This window comes from Drosophila serrata, unplaced genomic scaffold (genome assembly GCF_035046125.1).
Source record: "Drosophila serrata isolate PLE 108 unplaced genomic scaffold, ASM3504612v1 contig_32, whole genome shotgun sequence".
Classification (NCBI taxonomy): Eukaryota; Metazoa; Arthropoda; class Insecta; order Diptera; family Drosophilidae; genus Drosophila; species Drosophila serrata.
In genome coordinates, this window is record NW_028256930.1 from 411,161 (window position 1) to 431,596 (window position 20,436).

General features: G+C 49.1%; 5 protein-coding genes across 6 annotated transcripts in view; 3 read left to right on the forward strand and 2 right to left on the reverse strand.

Annotated features, from left to right (window-relative positions):
- Positions 1 to 14,569, forward strand: part of gukh (NHS actin remodeling regulator GUK-holder) — a 39,285-nt gene extending 24,716 nt beyond the window's left edge. Inside the window, exons 2-6 of one of the 2 annotated variants that reach the window (XM_020957540.2) lie at positions 418 to 785; positions 3,318 to 3,658; positions 4,703 to 4,984; positions 7,730 to 10,539; positions 13,019 to 14,569. In XM_020957540.2, the coding sequence (XP_020813199.2) occupies positions 418 to 785; positions 3,318 to 3,658; positions 4,703 to 4,984; positions 7,730 to 10,539; positions 13,019 to 14,118 (4,901 nt within the window). In that variant the 3' untranslated portion in view covers positions 14,119 to 14,569. The remainder of the gene's footprint in view (positions 1 to 417; positions 786 to 3,317; positions 3,659 to 4,702; positions 4,985 to 7,729; positions 10,540 to 13,018) is intronic. The other variant, XM_020957547.2, reaches the window with a different exon arrangement.
- A 98-nt stretch (positions 14,570 to 14,667) lies between these two features.
- On the reverse strand, positions 14,668 to 16,081 carry LOC110188023 (WD repeat-containing protein 91). The gene is made up of 3 exons (XM_020957562.2): positions 15,763 to 16,081; positions 15,548 to 15,688; positions 14,668 to 15,491 (listed from the first exon to the last, which is right to left on the reverse strand). The coding sequence occupies exons 1-3, from the start codon at positions 16,073 to 16,075 to the stop codon at positions 14,902 to 14,904; spliced, it is 1,044 nt and encodes a 347-aa protein (XP_020813221.2). The 5' UTR covers positions 16,076 to 16,081; the 3' UTR covers positions 14,668 to 14,901.
- Positions 16,082 to 16,256: 175 nt separating this feature from the next.
- LOC110191220 (uncharacterized) lies at positions 16,257 to 17,683 on the forward strand. The gene is made up of 3 exons (XM_020961987.2): positions 16,257 to 16,639; positions 16,711 to 17,259; positions 17,320 to 17,683. The coding sequence occupies exons 1-3, from the start codon at positions 16,523 to 16,525 to the stop codon at positions 17,545 to 17,547; spliced, it is 894 nt and encodes a 297-aa protein (XP_020817646.2). The 5' UTR covers positions 16,257 to 16,522; the 3' UTR covers positions 17,548 to 17,683.
- On the reverse strand, positions 17,634 to 20,432 carry GatA (glutamyl-tRNA(Gln) amidotransferase subunit A, mitochondrial). Its single transcript, XM_020961986.2, has 4 exons — positions 20,280 to 20,432; positions 19,979 to 20,226; positions 19,678 to 19,920; positions 17,634 to 18,679 (listed from the first exon to the last, which is right to left on the reverse strand). The coding sequence occupies exons 1-4, from the start codon at positions 20,310 to 20,312 to the stop codon at positions 17,677 to 17,679; spliced, it is 1,527 nt and encodes a 508-aa protein (XP_020817645.2). The 5' UTR covers positions 20,313 to 20,432; the 3' UTR covers positions 17,634 to 17,676.
- On the forward strand, positions 18,862 to 19,570 carry NP15.6 (NADH dehydrogenase [ubiquinone] 1 beta subcomplex subunit NP15.6). The gene has a single exon (XM_020961988.2). The coding sequence runs from the start codon at positions 19,000 to 19,002 to the stop codon at positions 19,459 to 19,461; it is 462 nt and encodes a 153-aa protein (XP_020817647.2). The 5' UTR covers positions 18,862 to 18,999; the 3' UTR covers positions 19,462 to 19,570.
- Positions 20,433 to 20,436: the final 4 nt, after the last annotated feature.

Here is a 20,436-nt window from a genome sequence, read left to right on the forward strand (position 1 = left end):
ATTTCAATTCGGAATGCATTTCTATGTTAGTTTTTATTAGGTTTATAAATCTGCATACTGAATTTAGCATTTTAAATAATTCAAAAAAGTTGCCAAAAATTGGACATTTTAATGATCTAACCCCTTATGAAGTTTTGCATTTTCAAAAAAAATTTAAAAATTTATTTTTCGACCGGACATTGCTAGATTTATTCGGCAGTTGATGCTGATCAAGAATATATATGATATATAGGGTCGGAAATGACTCCGTTACAAGCTTCTGACTTATATTATAGTACCCTGCATCTTACAAGATATTTATGATGTACTTTTCACCTTCAGGTTAATGTTTCTTCTTAGTCAATTAATTCTTAATAGTTTCTTGGTTGAAAAACACAACTTATTATTATTTTTCCTTTCTTTAACTTTCTCCCTCAGCTGAAAGCGACCTGCTCACCTTTGCACAGCGCAAGCAGCACTTCGAGACTGACAAGTCATTCCAGGAGGAGCTCTTCACCGGCGACACCCGGCCCCTTAGCGTTCGCCAGCTCTACACGGAGGCTGGCAAGGAGCTGCCATCGCCTGCCATTGCCACAGCTGGAGCCTTGGCCTCTCTGGCCCACTCGCAGGCCCTGACCCCTCCACGATCCATCTCCTTCAACGGCGAGGTGCTGTCCAACGATCACGAGATCCTGCAGCTCAACGGATCCGCTTCGGCGGAGGATCAGCTGCTGTGCGTGTCCGAGTTTGGCAATGCCAACCGCAAGCTCCGCACGCGCATAGATGCCGAGATCGAGATCCGTTTGGTGAGTACAAGAAGACAGGGATGCGATATGGCTGGTAACTACTGGTTGAGAGACAACTGCTCCCGGTTTAACTGGCCACCGTTAGACGTCGCTTGGAGTTATGCTTGAAGTTATGCTTTATGCATAAATAATAAACCAGACCGGACCGCAAACTATGACGACCTCGTCGTGTGTGGTTGCCACCACCCATTCCATTCCATTCCCAACCCATCCCATCGCCAGCTGTGTTGCCTCAAAAAGCTAATGCCAAAACCCCCCGCGCCTGCCGGCCAACTGTCGTCCAAGTATTTGCTCCACAAAGCCGCACGGCACCCAATCATTGTCATGGCTGCTACTCCGAGCTGGTGGTGATGATGATGATGAGGAGCCAGGAACGTGAGGAACGAGCAAACAGAGACCACACACAGTCCCAGCTCCATCAGGCATCGCCTATCTGCTGTCTGCTAATGGCCAACGAGGAGCAGCCGCTCGTGGCATGACTCCATCCATGGCGGCCGCAGCAAATCATTTCGAGTTAGTTGGCTGGCTTTAATTGCTCAGTAACCGTCGTCGTCCCACGCCCTTGTGGCTTTTTGCAAACTATGAGACGGCAGTTGGGAACTACTTACAGCCAGCACTTGGCTGGCATAAATCCATTGAATCGTGACAGTTTTATTGGCAACTCTTAATTAGACATACTTTGGGGAATTTGAAAGGGTTTTCAATAATAGGAATACTTTAATAGTCAGTACACTACCTCTTTAATCTGCTTTTACACAATAGATTTTCTTAGTCAACAAGTTCCTTTTGCTCCAATTGAAAAGAAGATATTCCACGCAAAATCTTTGTTATTGTGGTGTTTTTCTTCATTTATTTTCCATTGCACGTCGCCAGTTCTTTGAGCTCATATCAGAAAATTGCAGTTAATTTGAGCTAACGCGCTTCACAGTCGTCCCATTTAGCCGGCGTCCGTGTCCTGGTCCTCGTCCTCGTCCTCATCCTCGTCCTCGTCTTTGTCGTCGCCGTCGTCTCTTGTTTATCTTTTAGCCAGGCCATTAGATAAGCTGTGCAAAGACAAACAGCCAGCGGGCACAGCCAACTGCCAATGGCCAATAGCTGTAGACGACGACGACGACGACAACGATGAGGATGGTTGAAGCAAGAGCAGGAGTAGCCACATCTCGGTTCCCTGTTCAATAGGTTGCCAAACTTGTTTTGGCAAAAACAACGCCGGCGGCTGTCAATCGCAGTCGACTGTCGACTGTCGACTGTCGCCAAACCGCCTCACACCACCAGTTCCCAATCCCATATTCGACTGCCGGCTCCAGCTTCAGGTCCATTGCCGTCCTTCTGTCGTCTGCTCCTTAATAAAGTGACTTTTAATCCTTTTCGCATTGCGTTTGACGCTAGTTGGCCGCAGCATTCCGCTCTGATACAGCCCAAAAGAGATTCCTGGTAGAGGAGGAGCGGAGTTGGTACTTGGCCATTAGCGCTCTGCGGTTTATTGGCCACGGCAGCAAACTATCTGCAAGACGGCCCCGTTGCTGGGTGGCTGTTGTTGACGGCACTTAAATTGCATTATTATATACGGCTCGACATTTATGTGCAAATATTTTATCGTTAAAAGTTGGCCACAGTGGCCGCGCTGCTGCCATTCATCCGTGCCAAAGAAATTTGGTTGCTTCTAAGGAAAGAGGAGAAAGAGCCGAGACCCAGACCCAGACCCAGATCCAAATCCGGATTCTGGCAGTCTTTACGGTCCTGACTGCCTCACTTTTGGCCATTGGAAATCTAGCTCAAGTGCCTTTTTATGTAGATTTCTTTGGTGTGGGTGGCGGCTGGATTTTCTTTGTGGCAGAATGGGGCGGGGAACAGTGTAAGTGAGGAGCTTGCCCCCGTCCCGCAGATATTGTTCAATTGCTACAATTGATTCGAGCCGTCGATTTCGAAAATCAAATGAAACGATTGCGCTTTTTCTTTATGCGAGTAATTCACTTAAGCACATCAGACAATTCCGATTTCTGGGGAATGTTTTCGAGCAGACAGCGAATGAAACACTAAAAAATCATTGAACCTTGATTCGAAACTAGACCAGAGCAGCTCGGCTATTGCCCTTTTCTAATGCCACTCTCCAGCTAGCTGTGTGCTTGTCTTTATTGTTTTTAATTAGACTGATTGAATTTCGATTCGGTAACGGAACTCTGTGGAGCGCGTGCTTGCCCCACACATCCTGCCACATTTCCGGAAGATTTAAAAATCGCGTGTCCTGCCACCATTTGCGGAAAGCATAGAAAGAATGTGTTTGCGCAAACATGGCGCAGAGTGGTAGCTCGCATTTCTCATAAAGGGATATGGGATGTTCGTGACAGGTGGCCGCCGACCCACAACCTCCTGGGCGGCTAATTAAGGACCGACCTGGAATAGGCCCTGGCAAACATGAAGGATACATATCGCCGGAACATAACACAATATATAAATATATTTTTGCGTGCCAAATGCTTAATTAACCCAATGTTTTAACTCTTTTTTTCCATTTGCCCGCTCCACTTTCAGCCCGCTGCCATCGAGGATCTGCGGAAGTGGACATCCAGCGAGGCGCTGGGTGATGTCACCGTCACGCCGGATTGCATGCATCATGTGGACACCTCGGTGAGCACCTCGCTGGTTATTGGGGATAATGGCGTCCTAACGCCCGCCCTCTCTCCGTCCGTCCTCTCCGCCGATGCCGTTGACGCTCTATACGCCCAGAATCTGAGCCAGACGGCGGACAGCTCCCATTCCCATAGCCACCAGCGTCAGCCACAGCATCAGCTGCCCAACGATATCAATAAAGACGTGCCTTTGAACCATCGCTTGCCTTCACCCGAGGAACAAACCAAACAGATTGCCTTAAAGTGAGTATTAATATTTGTAAAGTAGATTCAATAAGGTTTCACTAGATTAGTGATTTAATTTATTAACAACTTTTCCAAGTATTTAAATAATTAACTGGATGTGTATAGAGGTTCTAGTTACAGTTCTAAGCACATTGCTCCTTGCTAACAGTTTTCAAACCACTGTGCCTGGTGTGTATTTCCCTTTTGCTCAATTTTAAAAAACACTGTTTTAATGCGTTTTTTATGCAAATCTCGCGGCAACTATTGTTTGTTTGCTTTGTGTTTCATGACGCACAAAAAGAATAGCCATAAAAACGTCTGTTTGTTTTTGTTATACATTTTTCCAACATTCGATTGTCTGTGTTTCGACGGGGCACGAGATGTTTGCTCAGTGAGCGCATCGGGCGAAAAAAAAAAGTTTAAATAAATTAATTCAATTACGTATGAATATTTACAACGCGGCCGCACAATTATGCAAGTGTCGCCGACCCCTCGCCCTGTCCATTTGGCCTCCCAGTTGCAGTCCAATCCATTGGCCCATCCATTGGCCGTGGGGCACGCCCCGCCAACGTGGCTGCTGTCCCGGCTCCATGGCTCATTTGTTGGATTCGACTCCGAAATGGAGCAGCCACAGACGAGAGCCGTGTTCACGCTCCACCGATTTGGAGCACGAAATATGTGGCAGGCTGGAGTATTAAAGCGTAAACAAATTGTTGTTTGGATAACCACAAAAGTGCACTCCAAACTGTGTGAGGCTCGCATTCCCCCCTGTAAATCGATCTGGCCACAAAACAATTTATATGTATGTGTTTACTACCACTGAGGAAAATGTATTTGCATTTTAATTCAAAATGGGGGCGTAAATAATAGGTATAACTGACTGTATAATACAGTCTATTCATATCCCTATCTACTTTTAACTATTAAGAAACGTATAGATGAAAATATATACATTTATTTAGGTTAATTCTTATACAAAATCCCTAGCTCTTAAGTTTACCCAATAAGCTTGATTAATTGCGCCACTAAACAAAGATCTCTGCATTATTCCACCCACAACAGATACCCTGCCGAAGTGATTTCGGTGAACACCAGCGGCAAGCACTTCCAGCGGATGTGTGCGGCCCGCAAGTCCACCAGCGGATGCTATGCGTCTGGTAACGCCAACGCGGCCGGCTCCTCGAGCAGTGCCTCGCCGGAGAACGGGGGCCAGGCGGAGGGCAACAACCTGGACGACAATGTGCAGACGGTCAGTCGGCGGTCAAGGTCGCGCAAGGTGCGTGGCAAGCGGCGGAACACGATAGCCGGAATCGATCAGAAGGAGATCCAGGATGCGGCCAATGGGTATGTACTCGATTCTTTAGTCGATCTCCCCCCTGTTACTTCTCCCCCACTTTCGTTCGCCTTCCGAACTGTACATAAGCCTACTGTACATACATACGTTCCGCCGATATCTGTGCGGATCCCATATATCGTACTCCCACTTGCATTTTCTTACGAGATTATTGTGATCAGCCAAGTTAGCTGAGCGATTTGTTATGCTGTTTAGTTTTCTTCGTTTCCTAGTTTTCGTGTATTTTAATTGCGCCTTTTATTGTTTAAACAAACGCCTAGCGGTCTGTACAAATCAGAGCTGTGATCCGCCCATTAACTACCTGCCGTATATACGTACATATATATATATATCTATATTGTTTGCAAATTAGCAGCACAACTTGCATGCCACAAATCGAATGTGTCTAAATTACAAACTAAAATTGAATGTTGTACAAAGAGAATTGTAAATAAATTGTGTTACTAGTCGTATACGTAATTAGAAAACATAGCAAAATTCAAATACTTTCAGCTGCCTCTTTTGCGAAATTGATTTCGAAAATGCCTTAACGAAGCGAGTCTGCAAAAACAGCCTAACAAATTAATCGATTTTCAGCGCCAAAAAATATCGAATTCCTGAACAAATTACATTCATCCCATACACATACATACATACATGCACACCTCACGTACACCTCATGATCCATCCGAGACAGTCACCCCCCTTCGAGCTCTTGGCTATCCTTGCCACAAACCACCCACGCAGCTCAGCAACATTTGTTGCAGCAACAATTTAGCGGGGGCAACAACCAGGCAACAGCACTCTGCAACATTGACGCCTTTTTGGCCAAGTTAAGTGAACTCGGTCGCCGGTCGCCGGTCTCCCGTCAGTCAGTCAGTCACTCGGCCCACTCTCGGGCATTTCCCTACCGCTGCCGCTGCCTGCGCATCATCAGCATAAATCATGCGAGAGGCTGGCTGTGTCTCCATAGGCACGATAGGCACCGTCGAGATGTTTTTGTTCGGGCCTCGATGCCTTTTCCTGTGCCTTTTCAAATGGCACACACGACGCCTTTTGCTAAAAGTTTCATAAATCTTATTTTGTTTTGTTGGCCCTGCTTCTTGGCTGGCTCTGGCTGGCGTCTGCCCACCAGCTCAGTCTTCGACTCCAACTCAGGCCCAGGTTCCAGTCCCGGAGACGGCGTCATTCCATTTGACTGCGCTCCACATACTACATACTTACGTACATGCATACATATATAGGCAACATGAAACCCTAACTCAGCCACACACTCATTCCACGCTATATAGTATGTATGCCCCATTATGTCAATGCTGTTCAATATCTGTGCGATCAGCAGTCGAAAATGCGGAGCAAAGCGAAAAACTTTGAGCCCCCGTCCAGTGGTTGTCAAACTGTAAGTGCATTTTGTGATTTTTATACCTTCCAGGGTATTATTATTTTATTGAAGAGCTTGTCACCGAATCATTTCCGACCCTATAAATCATAGATATTCTTGATCGGAATCTACAGCCGAATCAAAATAGCAATGTCCGGTTGAAAAATACATTTTTGAAAATTTTTCGAAATTTCAAATTTTTATAAGGGGTTACATCATAAAAATTTGCAAAAAATTAAAATTAAATTGGCATTAAAATTGGCAAAAATTTGAATTTTTTAAAATGGTAAATTCAGTATGCAGATTTTTTAACCTAATAAAAACTAGCATAGAAATGCTTTCCGAATTAAAATGAACCCATTTTTGGCATAGTTATGAAATTTTTAAATTTTGATTTGTCAATAAAAATGTCACATAAAAATATCAATAAATATCGATCAAAGGAATACGAAAATTTTAAAAGTAGATATGGTATATGTTAGGGTATATAAAATTTGGCTTCCCGAAGTTAGTTTATTTTATTGTTTGTTGAATGTTGTGCACACAGAAAGAAAAAGGTTGACGTTCCAGATATTTTTGGGGATTTAAAATCGTTTGATATAGAGCCAGTATTAATATATTACAGTGCTACAGAAACCACTAATTTTATATTAAATAAAAAATATATTTTTCTGTAGTTCTTTAACCTCTTCTCGCTGTGTACATAAATTGAGATTCAGTGGAAATCTTTTAGCAATGAATGCACTTTGGGCCTCCCACTCCCACTGCCGACAAATTCCCGTTGATTCAACTTGTTTACTGGCCCAGAATCGAAATGAATCGTATTCTTATCGCCAATATTGCCCCCTCCAGCCCTCTGTCCCTGCATGCTTTTTAGGGGGAAGAATTCCGGGAGAAATACCCACTCGAACACTCGAATATTTAGATGTTGTAATCGCCACTAATAATCCACGGAGCAGCAGCCTCGGAAAATAAAAAAATATAAATGTATTTCGGAAAATTAAACTTTGAACTGTGCCATTAATTAATTTCCAGACTGACTCTTGTTGTTTCGCTGCTCGTGTGTGTGTGTGCGTGTGTGAAATTAACCAGAACCAGAATCATAAATCCAAAAATCAGATCTGAAAATCGCTCACAATAATTTCCATAGAGGAAGGCAATATGTACTACACTCTGAATCTCTGAATCTCCGAATCTCTGTCTCTGTCTCATCTCCCACATACTACATCTGTCTCATCCATCCATCATTACAAAATGCTAACCAAATACCAAACATATTTTCTCTTTTATGTTCTCTCCTAAACAAAAAAAAAACCAAACATTTGCACAAAAAAATATCCAAAAAACACCCGAATTATTCCACCATGTAATACAGCAACGGGGAGTCCAAGAACGCCTCGAATGCCACATCGCCAGTGGCTCCGGTGCACCAGACATCCGCCGCCGCTGCCATCTCATCAGATGCCAAGAAGTCCAAGAAGTTCGGACGCAGCAAGTCCAGCGACATCTTAAAAAAGGAATCTGCTGCCTTGCCCTACGACAAGGGGAAGAGCACGCTCACCCGGCTCAACTCCCTGAAGCAGTGGGGCCGCAACCGCTTCAAGTTCATGCAGCGCACCGGCGAGCTGGGCGACCAGCTGGACACCAGCGGCTGCAGCTCCCAGAACAGTTCGGCGGAGAAGGCGGAGCATGGATCCTCGGCAGGCGAAGCGCCCAAGCGCGACATCGACGACGAGTGCGTGGTGCACCATTTGGTGGCCCAGAAGAGTGAATCTCGGTTTTCGCACGAACGAAAGCCCTCATATTCCTCCTCGGAGAAGAGCATGAGTGTGTCCAGCAGTGGCCAGCTGAGGGGCAGACTGCAGCTCTCCTCCGCCACCGCCTCCGGGCCGATGGCAGCGGCGGCGCACGTGAAGATGCGGGAGACGGCCACGCTGAACAGGCAGCGGCGCAACGGTCTCCACGCTCTGGCCGGCAAGGAGGAGCAGCCCCACTCCTCGAGCGGCAACTGGAGTGCCAGCTCGGAGTCGGGCCGCGCCTCCATCGGCAGCGAGATCACCATGCAGCCCAAGTCGAGTGCCTCGAGCACCTCGCTGAATGTGTCCAGCTTCCAACCGGGCGGCGGAGGAGCTAGCAGTGGCCCGCCCTCGTCCATGCTGAGCCGCCGGCGCTTCCTGAACACCTCCGCCTCGAGCAGCGTCACCAGCGAGGGCACAGCCACTCCGGAGCTGCAGGCCGAGGCTGGAGCCTATCCGGGTCACCTTGACGATGAGACCAGCTCCGCCTATAGCTGCGACACCGAGGGCTACTACACCTCCTTCCACATGGACAGCGGCCTGCGCACACTGAAGGAGGAGGAGCCATCCCCGATGCCGGGCACTCCGCTCCAAGCGAGCCTGCACACCAGCAGCTACTCCTTTGGCAGCCAGTCCAATCAGACGGTGCTCAACGCAGAGAGCGAGTATGAGCTGTTTGGAAGGGGATCCACCTCGACCACGACCAGTTCGGCGGGCACCGTGTGCACGGCCCTGCTGAGCGGGGCAGCCGCCGGGCCGGATGTACCCGAGCGGAGCAGCTCACTGGGCAAACAGAGCGGCCAGAGCAGGAGTCAGAGCACCAGTGCCAGTAGCAGCACGCTGGAGAGGAGCTACAGCAGTAGCACCATCGGTAGCACCCTGGAGCGCACTGGAACGATCAAGCGGAATGTGAAGATGTCGCCGGCCAAGAATGGAGGAGCGGAACTTGAGGCCAAGGAGGACCAACAGCTGGAGCAGGATCAGCAACAGCAGCTGGAGTTCTCCGAGAGCTCCGATCTGGAGGGCGTAGAGCGCATTGAGCGGATCAAGCAGAAGACGGCCATCAGTTCCAAGCGGATACCCTCCATGTGCATTATCACGCCCACGACCAGCGATGATGATGAAAACCAGGCCATGGATCCCAATCGGACGCTGACTAGCCTCACCATCGAGGTGGACCAGGATCAAGACGGAGACGAGGAGCCCGAGCAGAAGACGCCAACCAACAGCAAGGACCACAACCTCAACGAGCTGAAGCAGACGCCAACGAAAGCCCTCAGTGGCATGTTTGAGAAGCTGCGCGTGAAACTGGTTCCTGGCAAAAGCTCGCCCTCCAAGAACCAGCTCCAGGTGCCGGTGCCACCCAAGCCCAAGCCCGCCAACGCAAGTGCCGTGAATGACGACGAGCTTTACGACATGGCTGGCGAATACGTCACGATAGCCGACATCAGCAACAACAACAACAACCACCATCGACGTCCCAAGGCAACCGCCACGGGAATGGGCATTTACTATTCCAATGACATAGTTACGCGCCGTGCCGCCGAGCCCGCCGTCTCCGAGTACGTGTCGCTGAACGAGCTGCCCCAGCACTTGCGTCGGCATGCAGTCTCGGCCAGAACTCCGGCGGAGAGCCAGGAGAGCCGGGAGAGCGAGGCCTGCGCACAGCTGCCTGCCACGGAGCCGGCAGCTGTCGCACGCTCGCAACAACCACCACCGTCGCTTGGCAGGCAACAGCAGCAACAGCAGCAGCATTCCAGCTTAGGCGGCGGGGATGGGGTGCCGATGTACGCGGAAATCGGTGAGCTTAGCGAGGAGAAGCCGCTCGTCTCGGCCAGCCGTCGTCTGCGTCCGAACGCCGAGGGGAGGGTCGTTTACGACTCCGACAGTCTGAAGCGGCGCAAGGGCGCACACACCACCTTCGCACCTGGGCCGTACGTGAAGGAAACCGAAAGTGCGCTTCGCAGTGCAGAAAGTGCAGCAGCATCGACAGGAGCAACAGCATCAGCCGGAGCAGCAGCAACATCCGAAGCAGGACCCACTTTAGCCACAACTAAGAGCGCCAAGCTCCTGCTGCTCAGCGGCGGCGGACTTCTCGCTGGCAACCGGAAGGTGGCCAATGTGAGGCCCATTGTGGCCAAGAGTCCGCTTAGCAGGAACAGCAGCAGCAGCGGCAGCAGCATGGCCGCCTATCAGGCCACCAACGGAGCAGCGGCGAGCAGCTACCAGGAGCAGAAGCAGCTACTGGCCAACCGCACGAATCCCTTCTATGAAACCATTGCTGCGCCCGTGGCTAGCCTAATGATGCCCTCGCCCTCGGGCAAGTCCAACTCATCCACCGGATCCACTGCCACCAGTTCCTCCTCATCGGGCCACTCCGGCGAAGAAGGTAAGCCCGAGCAGCACCCATCAACCGTCAGCAGCTGCCTTTTCGCTTGCCCAACCAAGACCCAACCCGAACCCAGAACCACATCCTTAATCACGTCCCGCTCCCTTGTAAATAACACGCTACTTTGCAACACTGCCAGCACAGCAACTCCAGCAGCAGCAGCATCAGCAGCCGCATCCACCAAGAGCACCCCCAATAACCGTGTAGTCAGCAAGTCAGGGGGCAGCATATCAAGTGTAAGGGAGCAGCATCAGCCCCGTCAGGGCCCCAAAGATTGCGAGTCGAAAGTGAGGGTTGCTGAAATGGAAACTAACCGTTTGGGGGATGTGATTCCACCCACCGAGTTGGGGGCCGATTGTGATGGCGATGCTGGGGAGCAAGTGCCACCCCTGCCGCCGAGGGCGAAAGTAAGTGGCAATGCCCCCGTGCACACCCACCCTCTATCGATTGACCCAATTGCGCTGCACTTCGCCAGCAATGCTGGCAATCCCGGACAGCCGCGGGCCGCCCTCAAGCGCAACAACAGCTACCGGCTGGCCAACGATGAGCTGAAGCTGGAGATGAACAAGGAGAATCTCTCCGCATCGTTTGGGGCCGAGAGAGCACCTACTTCGGGTGCAATGCCCCCCATGCAGCACGCAACAAGTTCCCTCCGCTTGCGCAACCTGAGCAACCTGCCTGCCGCCTCACCTGGCGGGGCGGCGGAGCGGCGGATAGCCAAGTCCTTTGAGCGGCTGGTGGACGAGTTCTCGCTGTCTCTCACCAGCAGCGGTGACGATTCCTCGTATCTGAAGAACAAGTCGCTAGAGAACTTCGATGACTCACCCGCCCTGTTGCAAGAAGCTCCTTCGGCCGAACAAAAGCCAGACGAGCACGCCTCCTCGGCTGAGTCTGAGGAGGACGAGGAGGAGTTGGCACCGCCTTTGTCCCTGCCAGCCAAGTACCACAAGTCCTTTGTGGACAGCGTTCTGTTGCGTCCGTTCAAGATTATTCTTCCCAGCGACGAGAATGGCAACCGTCGTCAGCGCATCCTACAGAAATTCGAGGTGACGGAGATATGGTAGTTGGGCCCATCTCCTGAGCAAACACTACGCCGTAATAGCGCAGATTGGCACGGCTCAGATCCTTGAGCCGCCGCCGCCACCGCAGTGTGTGCGATGCTCATTAAAGTTGCCTGCACTTGGCCCCAGGCGTGCGTGTTCAATGGGCCGAAATGGAGGCCTATTCTGGGGTTCAATGTCCAAGCTGGAGCAGCTCCACCCACACACTTGATATGCTGCTCAAAGTCGTGCTTATCCAACTGCTGTGCCAGCTGGCTTGCAAGAAACAAAATACTTAACAAATAGTAAACACACTGTTTATACAGATTGAAACTGGAGATTTTTAACCAGAGACTTGACTCATTCTTAAACCAATATTATTTCAATCAAGCTGTGTGTATAAACATGGTTTTAATCCTTTTGTTTTATAATTTATGTACTTAACTCTTTTTTGTGTGTGTGTGTTTGTTCTTAACCCTAGCTATAATGATTAATAAATGTTACTACTTGTTCTTGTTTACGCATAATTACGTCTGTAACTAATTGTAATTAACATAAACCAACACAACATGAATTCAATGTACATTCTGTATAGTTTTTTGCACCGTTCACACGTCTTGTACACCGACATATACTCAATACTCATAATTATCACGATTTGTACTTAATCTTAGGTCTATTATCCAACGCCTATGTCGCTAATTTTTTGAGTTCTGTTCAGATTTGCAATTAATTATTCCACTCACCTCGCAAACGGTGGACGGATGATTGTGAGGCGTGCAAAAGACTTCTATTGCGATTGATACCCTAATCAGCCTGTGCTTGTGTGTTTGTCTATGTTATAGCATCGTAGAAGTAGTTTTTTGCACGCTCCTCCTCCTCCTTCCCCACCTCCGACTAACTAATGTAGTGGCACGAGTAGCGAGCTTGAAAGATTAGCCCATGGCGCCAGCAGTTAAGTTAAGTCGGCTAAGTTCAACCAACCCCCACATTCCATAACGAAAGTGAATCGTAAGTAGTGTTTAAACAAAACGAGAATAAATCGAAGAGAAACGAAAATTCGGCATTGACATTATCATTGGCATTTGGTTTGTGGTTCGTGGTTACGGCATCCCTGCACATAAACTCAAGCCATCCCATCCAAAAGCATCCAAGCATCCACAACCACACTAGCACTGCATTCCACCAACCAGCCATATGTAAATACACGCTCGGGCCATTGGGATGTGGGGGATACCCAGGTAATGTCATCCGAAACGCACTTAAACAGGTACGTATGGAACTGCTTGCCTTGATGAACGCTTCTCGATAGCCGAGTTCTACCCTAACCACCCGCACTTGAAACCGCTTACTAATCAAAGGAAAGAGAGAGTGGAGTCCTAGACTTTTATCTACCAGTAGCTAATCCGTTCTCCTTCTTCTATATCTTCCTTTCCCAGGGTATCAACGTTTCTCTAATATCTATGAGCAAGTGCAGCCAGCACCGAGCACAGAGCCACAGGGAGATGACACTGCCACACCCTTCCAGCGCAGTGCGCCCATTTACTGGACACTGCAGAATCGGCGCAGCCAGCCCAGGGTACAGCCCACCGCTGGTGGTGTAACCTGCCGGGATGACCTCTATGCCACGCCCATTCGCAGGGCCGACCGCCTGCCCCGCCCCGTTGCTGCAGCGGCGCCAGCAGTAGCCGAGGGCACCCGGAGCAACATATCGCCAATTGTGCCAAGGAACCGCAGCGGAGCCTTTCTCACCTCAACGCCCACGCGGGGCGGAGAGCTGGAGAGCACTCAGGTGCCCCCCATGAAGCAGCCATCACGAATCTGGAGCGACGACGCCCCCGAGCGGCTCAACACCTGTGCGGATCGCATTGGCCAGAGCAAGACCACGCTGATGGACTTCAAGAAGCTGCTGCTGGCCAAGTCCGCCAAAGCGAGTCCTGTTCAGAGGAAGGTCTCCGCCGTGGAGCTGCTTAAGAAGTCCTCCTCCCCGGTCTCAGCCTCTATCACGCCCGCTGTGAAGCCCACTGGAGCTGGTCAAAAGGTGACTGCGGCTGGAGCGGGAAAGCCCACGATTAACAGCAGTCTAAAGTTGCTCGACCTGAGTGGGTCTCCTAAGACGTTCGCTAACCGTCGGATGCTTCGCCAGGGCCAGTTTGGATCGCCCTCTAAGACCTTCGCTCCCAAGATGCGCGGTCCCGTGAATGTGGTGGCTGCAGCAGCGGCACCCCCGCGCACGGACATCATGTCTACTACGATAATGGAGGCAAACAGCGAGGAGGACCACTCGAACACCAGCGGCGGATCGCGGGCCAGCTCCGAAGCGGTGGAGACGCCTGTCCTCTCCAGCTTCGATCTAAAGCGAAACTTTTTCCTGCAAACCGAGGAGAACAACTTTATGCGTGGAGAACTAAAGCCCAGCTTTGCTAGGACGAACGCAGCAGCCGGCGGAGCAGCGGGAGCCAGTAGTGAGGGCAACAAGTACGTGGCGGCTCCGGTGGCGAATACGCCGCCACTGCCATCGTTTGAGACGGCGTTGTAGAGCGGGTCTAACCCAGAGGAGGATACATATTCCATAAGAAACGATACTATAATCGACAAATGAGCAATTCCCTTCCGTAGCCAAGCCGAAACTGCATTTATTGACTAATGGAGTCGACGACGAGTCAAAAGCGATGCTACTTTATGCAACATATACATATACATATATCACTATATATACTTATACATAACGCCCTTATACAATAAACTGTATTTTTTAACTTGTGCTGCTTGTATAAACGAAGATGTTTTATACACGAATACGAATCGTCTGTACACCTACCATACAATCTACATATTTATTTGTAATTTTACGTTATTTATTGCAACTATTGTATTACGCTACAACCACGCATTGCATTGCCCCTTGTTTTTGTGGTGCAAACACTTGTACGTACGTCTAAAGAACTAAAGAGAATCGCTTAAAAAATAAACACACATTGGATAACAAACTTGGAAATCTTATTTAGATTTTTGTACTCAAAGAATTCAATTTATGAGATAATTACCAAGCCATTATAGCTATCTTCCCACAATACAATAGTTTATATTTGATTTACAAGCTATTTGACCATTTATTATGAAGGAATGATGGGTATATTGCTTTTTTGGCTAAAAAATTCCTTGACATACAATGATGTTCCATACCTATTTGGTAATTTACATATTTCAGCCTTTTGGTTTCGAACAAATTCAAAGCCAATAAAGTCCAGAATGTAATGAAAATAATATTCACAATCCATATTCGCTTTCGGGTTACCCCTGCGAAACTGAAAATTTATACTTAGATCCAGCTACGTCCAACACTACCGGACCTCCGTTTAGTGGACTTGTCGCCCAGGGAACTAGCAGCCTGATCCTTGCGTGACAATACGGGCGAGCTTCCAGATCCTATATTTCGAATAAGCAGCTTGAGTCCACGAGCCTGAGCATCGCTGGCCTGGCTCACACTATTCGCCTCGGAGGCTATGATGCAGAAATCGTCTACGATGTGACCTGGTGGACTGATATCGAAGGGCAAAATGTCACTAAGGCTCTGCTGGGGACGATACACGCTGCGTCGGCGTGAAGAGCCATCACCACCGAGCGAACCACCGCTGGTTGCTGCTGTTCCCACCTGCTGCTGCTGTTGGGTCAATTGGTGCAGCTCCTGCTGCATTTGAAGGAGGCGGGTGCGCAGGCCGGTGTTGTCGTCGCTGAGCCGCTGCATAAGGGCTGCTTCCTGCTCTGCTCGAACAAACGTGGGCTGCGGCAGGCACTGGTAGACAGTGGTCAGAAAGTTGCGCAGGGAGAGAAGTAAAGTATCCTGCCATTGCTTCGTGAAGAACAGAGCGAAGGTGGGTGACTCCTCCGCATTTCGGCAGAAGGGAAAGTCTGAAAATGAATAAATCACGTGAAATGGGCGTTGGCCTGAGAGTCATGCAACCTACAGAACCAATCCTTCCACTCGCTCTGCTGCTGCAGCTCGCCTGCCATCTTGTTGAAGAACTCCGACACCTTTTCTGCTCGGTTATTGCTGTAGGCCGTTACCAGGTAGTACTTCAGGAGACTGTTTTCTAGCTTCTTCACAGCTAGAGGGGATTAGCCATACGTTAGTCGTTACGCTGAAGATTCGAGTGTCAAGAGTGAAGTGTCGATAGCTTACCAACGGCGTATGTGTGCTCCAGCTTGGAAAACAAATTGTTATCCAGGTGAAGCCATAGACTACGAAGGGCCTGCAAGTCGTAGGATTGTATGGCGTTGTTAAACTGCTCCAGAATCCGTTCCGCCCTGAAGTGCTGGTCCTTCTCCGTGCGCTGCTCCAAGTCGAGGGCCTTTAGAGTGCTAGAGAATCCGCGGAAAACCAGGTATTCCCTCAGCAGGTTGTCCAAAAAAGCCACTTGAGCCATTTCTTCGTTGCAATCTAAATTTTCCAAATTTGTGATTGTTAGTAAAGTGTTAGAGTGACCAAACTGCATTAAGTATTTCTTAGTATTTTTATTGAGATTTGAACTTTGTATTGAGTCGCGGTATATTTAACGGAAAGAAATTTCGAAATTTGTAAACTGATCTATTGAATTAACGTTTATTTCTGATTAGTATAGATGAAAATATATGTCGAATTGTGCACTTAAAGAAAGTAATGGGTTTAACATGAGTAACTTTATGTAAAATTAAATATACATAAATTTCCACTCAATGGTAGCTTATTTTATAAGACTATTAAGCTAAATACATACATTGTCTTTACAATCTTTAAGGTAAGCTTATTAATTTATAAACTAGTGGTGTCTTACTATCCCCACCCCATGTTCGTGGGAATTATTTATAGAAACACAGAGAGCACCATGCTATATATAAACCGAACATGTTGGAAGACTGAGGACCGTTGGTTGGGAATCGTTTAGTTCGCTCCCGTTCTTCAAATGGTCAACAACGCCCGCATCGAGCACACGTCTTCGGAGGGGCATGAGGGGGATGCCACCTGTGTGGCGTACTTCAATGGCCAGCTGTTTTCCGGCGGCGCAGATGGTAAAATCCGAGTGGGTATACCGCGTTTCCTCGATCTGGTACGCGGTGGTCCGTTCAATCCAACTATCCGTCCCCCTTGCAGATTTGGTCGCCGGAACTGCAGCTGCTGGCAACCGTAAATGCCCACGAGGCTTACATCTACTGTATGGCTATCAACCAGTACGGAAAGGTCTATTCGAGCAGCTGCGACGGCCAGGTGCGATTTATGCTGCCGCCTTACAGAGACGCTGGGGTGCAGGAGCTCTTCCGGTGCGACGACGCCATCCAGGCTATGTACTGCGACGGCTCCGTTCTATACACTGGTGATGACAAAGGTGTGGTGACCACCTGGAGCAACGATCGTATGCTCTTTAAGTACAATCTTGTAGAGGAGGTCAAGTCCTTGGCCGGAGAGCAGAAGCTCATCTACACTGTGCGCGACCTGGATGTAGTGGTGTCTTCAGTTAGCATAGGTAAGTCTGGAAAGTACACCAACAAGGCTGTGATCCCAGGCAAGTCGCCCCTTCTACTGCTCGGCCCGCTTGTCGATGGGTATCGGAGCTTCCTAGCCTTCCCTGATCGGTCGGGAATGGGCCTTCAGCTGGTCAATAATCTGCCACAGAAACAATATGCACACATATGGGAAATGAAGGCAAGTCCATTTCTGAGTTATTCCTAAATAACAAATGGATAATAAGATAATTTGATTCAGGATTGCCACGAGTGGATTGTCACCTCTATTTGCGGGAACGAGGCATTCTTGTACTCCGGCGGCTACGATAAAAAGGTCAAGGGCTGGACCGATCTTGGATCGACAAAACCAAGATCTCTGGGCGAGGTGAATGTCGACAGTATCGTGAATGGGATATGTTGTGGTGATTACAACATGGTGTATATTGCCACCAGCGACGGATTAATACGTGCTGCAAAATTTGTTTAGTCTCTGTTTAAGTTTTTAACTTGTTTTAAGCGTCATTATCCCAGGTCCCTCATGCAAACCCAAGTATCTCGTTAAAGAAATAGTCCTTTTAACGTTTAACAGTATTTATAATAGAGTCAGCAGTTCGTTTTATGCACTGGACTTGCATTCTTGCTTATGCGCTAGGCTGTCAAATCCGACCTGGGCCTCAATCCAACTTGCCACTGTGAGCAGTACCTGCTCGTTGAGGTTGTTGCTCATTAGCTGCAAGCTCAGGGGCAAGCCTGTTCGGGAGAGTCGAATGGGTATAGATATGGCGGGAATGCCTGCCATGTTGGCCGGCTGCGTGCAAAAGTCTTGCACCGCGCACTGATCCCTGTTGGTCAGGGAGGCAAAGTCCTTGTAGAGCGGAGCCTCGGTCAGAGTTGTCGGTGTGAGGAGGATGTCCACGGGATCCTCGGCGGGAGATGGCTCGAACACTTTGGAAAAATCCTCTGCGATCAAACGGCGTACCCGCAGTGCTTTCTCGAAGTAGTGGTCATAGTTCCTACGCAGCAACAGAAAGTTTCCCGTAAGGATTCGCGTCTTTACTACCTCGTTGAAGCCCTCGGCCCGGGACAGGGCGTACAACTGCTCCGTGCTGCGTTCATTCGATGCTCGGTGACCGTACTCAATACCGTCATAGCGGGCCATGTTGCTGGCCACCTCGCACTGATTAAGGATGGAGTACACGAAAATACTGGCCGCCGTGTTGGGGAGCGACACCTGGCGCACAGAGGCGCCGGCGCACTCCAGGAGATCGGCCACCTTGGACCACGTCTCCAGAACTTCAGAGGAGAGGGCCTGACAGTGATATTCTCTTGGTATTCCGATTCTCACTGTGCTTAGGTCAATTTTCTCGACTTCTGGTAGTATCAGCCTTGTGTATGGTTTCCTGATGGTAGTGGAGTCCAGTCGATCCGGCCCAGCCACGGCGTTTAAGACCTCCAGACAGTCCCTGACGGAGCGAGCGAAAATTCCGGGCACATCCATTGAATTGACTAGCGGGATGAGGCCGTGGCGGGAAACCAAGCCGTATGTTGGCTTTAAGCCTACCACTCCACAATAGGAGGCCGGATTTCGTGTGGATCCCCCCGTATCGGAGCCAATTGCCCTGAAAGCGGAATTCAAATAGATTCTTTATAAAATTGTGAGAAAAGTTTCACATAAATATTGCATAAATAAAAATGATTTATAAAGTTTAACTAACAATCATCTCGCTATGAGACTTAAATATTTTGAAATACAAAGATTCGTTAAAAATACCAAGTTCCCCAAGGTATACAAAATATACCACAATTGGTAGTCAGTGAATGGGCAGCATTGAAGCACAGCTGATAGCAAGCGACGAACGGGCACTCTGTCAGAAATTTGTGCGAACGAGGAAAACTTGATTATTTACGAAAATTGCGATCTAATTTGTCTCCCAAAGCGATGTCTGCGCTCTTTCGTCTGACCAGCCGCGCCGTGGCGCTGCAGCGTTCTCTGGTGGCCAGCCAGGCAGCCACCATACGCGCCAGCCGCAGCATCAAGACATCGCCAAAGAAAGATGAGACCATTGCCGCCCCCACCTCTGTCACAACGGAGGACTTCGCCAATCCCAATCCCAAGAACTGGCAGAGCTATGGCTTCGACTGCAAGGACCAGGCTGAGGATCGCAAGGCGACCAAGTCGACGTTCTTCGTCACCGTGACACTGTGCCTGGTGTGGGGAACCTTTTACTGGGCCTACCTGCCCGACACCCAGTTCCGCGACTGGGCCCAGCGCGAGGGCTTCCTGGAGCTGCGCCGCCGTGAGCAGGCCGGCGTCGATTTGGTCAGCCCCGACTACGTGGACCCTGCCAGCATCTCGCTGCCCTCGGACGAGGATCTCGCCGACACGGAGATCATCATCTAAACATTTAGTGCTCTATCCTTAGTCTGTTATGTAATATCATTGCGGCTGGCGGCCAGAGCGATACCGTGCGGCCTACCCGTTAATAAACTGCAAGTCTTGGAGTGTAAAATGCTTGCTTTTCATCGTTTGGTGCATCATTTTAGTAAATATGCAAGTTTTCGTTTCGGACGCGTTTGAGGTTAGGTGGAAAAACGTAAACAAGTTTAAGATACTCACGCATAACACAGACCAGCGGCTACTGCGGATGCAGATCCTCCAGAGCTGCCACCAGCAATGCGCCAGTGGTCCTGTTTAAGGTCCTCGCTCCAGATGTTCTTTGTGGGACCGTACAGCGAGTCCACGGTGCCGGCGCCCATGGCGAACTGATCCATATTGGTCTTTCCCAAAAGTACTGCGCCGGATTGCTTCAGTCGGGAGCAGACAGTTGCATCATATGGAGGCACAAAGTCCTGGAGCATCCTGAAAAGAAAGATTATAATCAGCATTAGACGTACAAATAATTATCTTTCATTCATACCGTGAGGCACAGCTAGTATGCACATCCTGGGTGCAGAAATTATCCTTGACAGCAATGGTTACTCCGTCTAGGGAACCATACGCCTTTTTCTTCTGATAGCGCTCCTCTGATTCCTGCGCCTGCTGGAGCGCCTGTTCAGGAGTAAGTCTTATAAAGGCGTTTAGTGTCTTCAGCTTCAAAGCATCCTCTAAAGCTTGTTCCGACACCCGGCGGGGAGACAACTGCCCATCCGCGTAACCGGCCGTTAGCTGAAATATATGGAGTTTAAAAAAAGTTCTGGCAAGATTATGTATTAACCAACCTGTTTAATGCTCCACTGCAAGTGTCTCCGCATTTTTATGAGTTGGAACTGCGGGCTAAAAGTTAAATTACCCGATTCTTTAGGAGCCTATGCCCGGAAGAAATCATAACAAAGTATTCAAGCAGCACGATTGTTAAGCTGATTTGGTGTTTTTGTC

Bases quoted from the DNA above. Each gene is read 5' to 3' on its own strand.
- NP15.6 (XM_020961988.2), top strand. From the start codon at position 19,000: ATGTCTGCGCTCTTTCGTCTGACCAGCCGCGCCGTGGCGCTGCAGCGT.
- LOC110188023 (XM_020957562.2), bottom strand. From the start codon at position 16,075: ATGCAGTTTGGTCACTCTAACACTTTACTAACAATCACAAATTTGGAA. The intron at 15,689-15,762 runs GTAAGCTATCGA...AATCCCCTCTAG, and splicing joins GGAGCACACATACGCCGTTG to CTGTGAAGAAGCTAGAAAAC. The intron at 15,492-15,547 runs GTAGGTTGCATG...ATTCATTTTCAG, and splicing joins CGAGTGGAAGGATTGGTTCT to ACTTTCCCTTCTGCCGAAAT.
- LOC110191220 (XM_020961987.2), top strand. From the start codon at position 16,523: ATGGTCAACAACGCCCGCATCGAGCACACGTCTTCGGAGGGGCATGAG. The intron at 16,640-16,710 runs GTGGGTATACCG...TCCCCCTTGCAG, and splicing joins GCGCAGATGGTAAAATCCGA to ATTTGGTCGCCGGAACTGCA. The intron at 17,260-17,319 runs GCAAGTCCATTT...AATTTGATTCAG, and splicing joins CACACATATGGGAAATGAAG to GATTGCCACGAGTGGATTGT.
- GatA (XM_020961986.2), bottom strand. From the start codon at position 20,312: ATGCGGAGACACTTGCAGTGGAGCATTAAACAG. The intron at 20,227-20,279 runs GTTGGTTAATAC...CATATATTTCAG, and splicing joins TGCAGTGGAGCATTAAACAG to CTAACGGCCGGTTACGCGGA. The intron at 19,921-19,978 runs GTATGAATGAAA...CTTTCTTTTCAG, and splicing joins CATACTAGCTGTGCCTCACG to GATGCTCCAGGACTTTGTGC.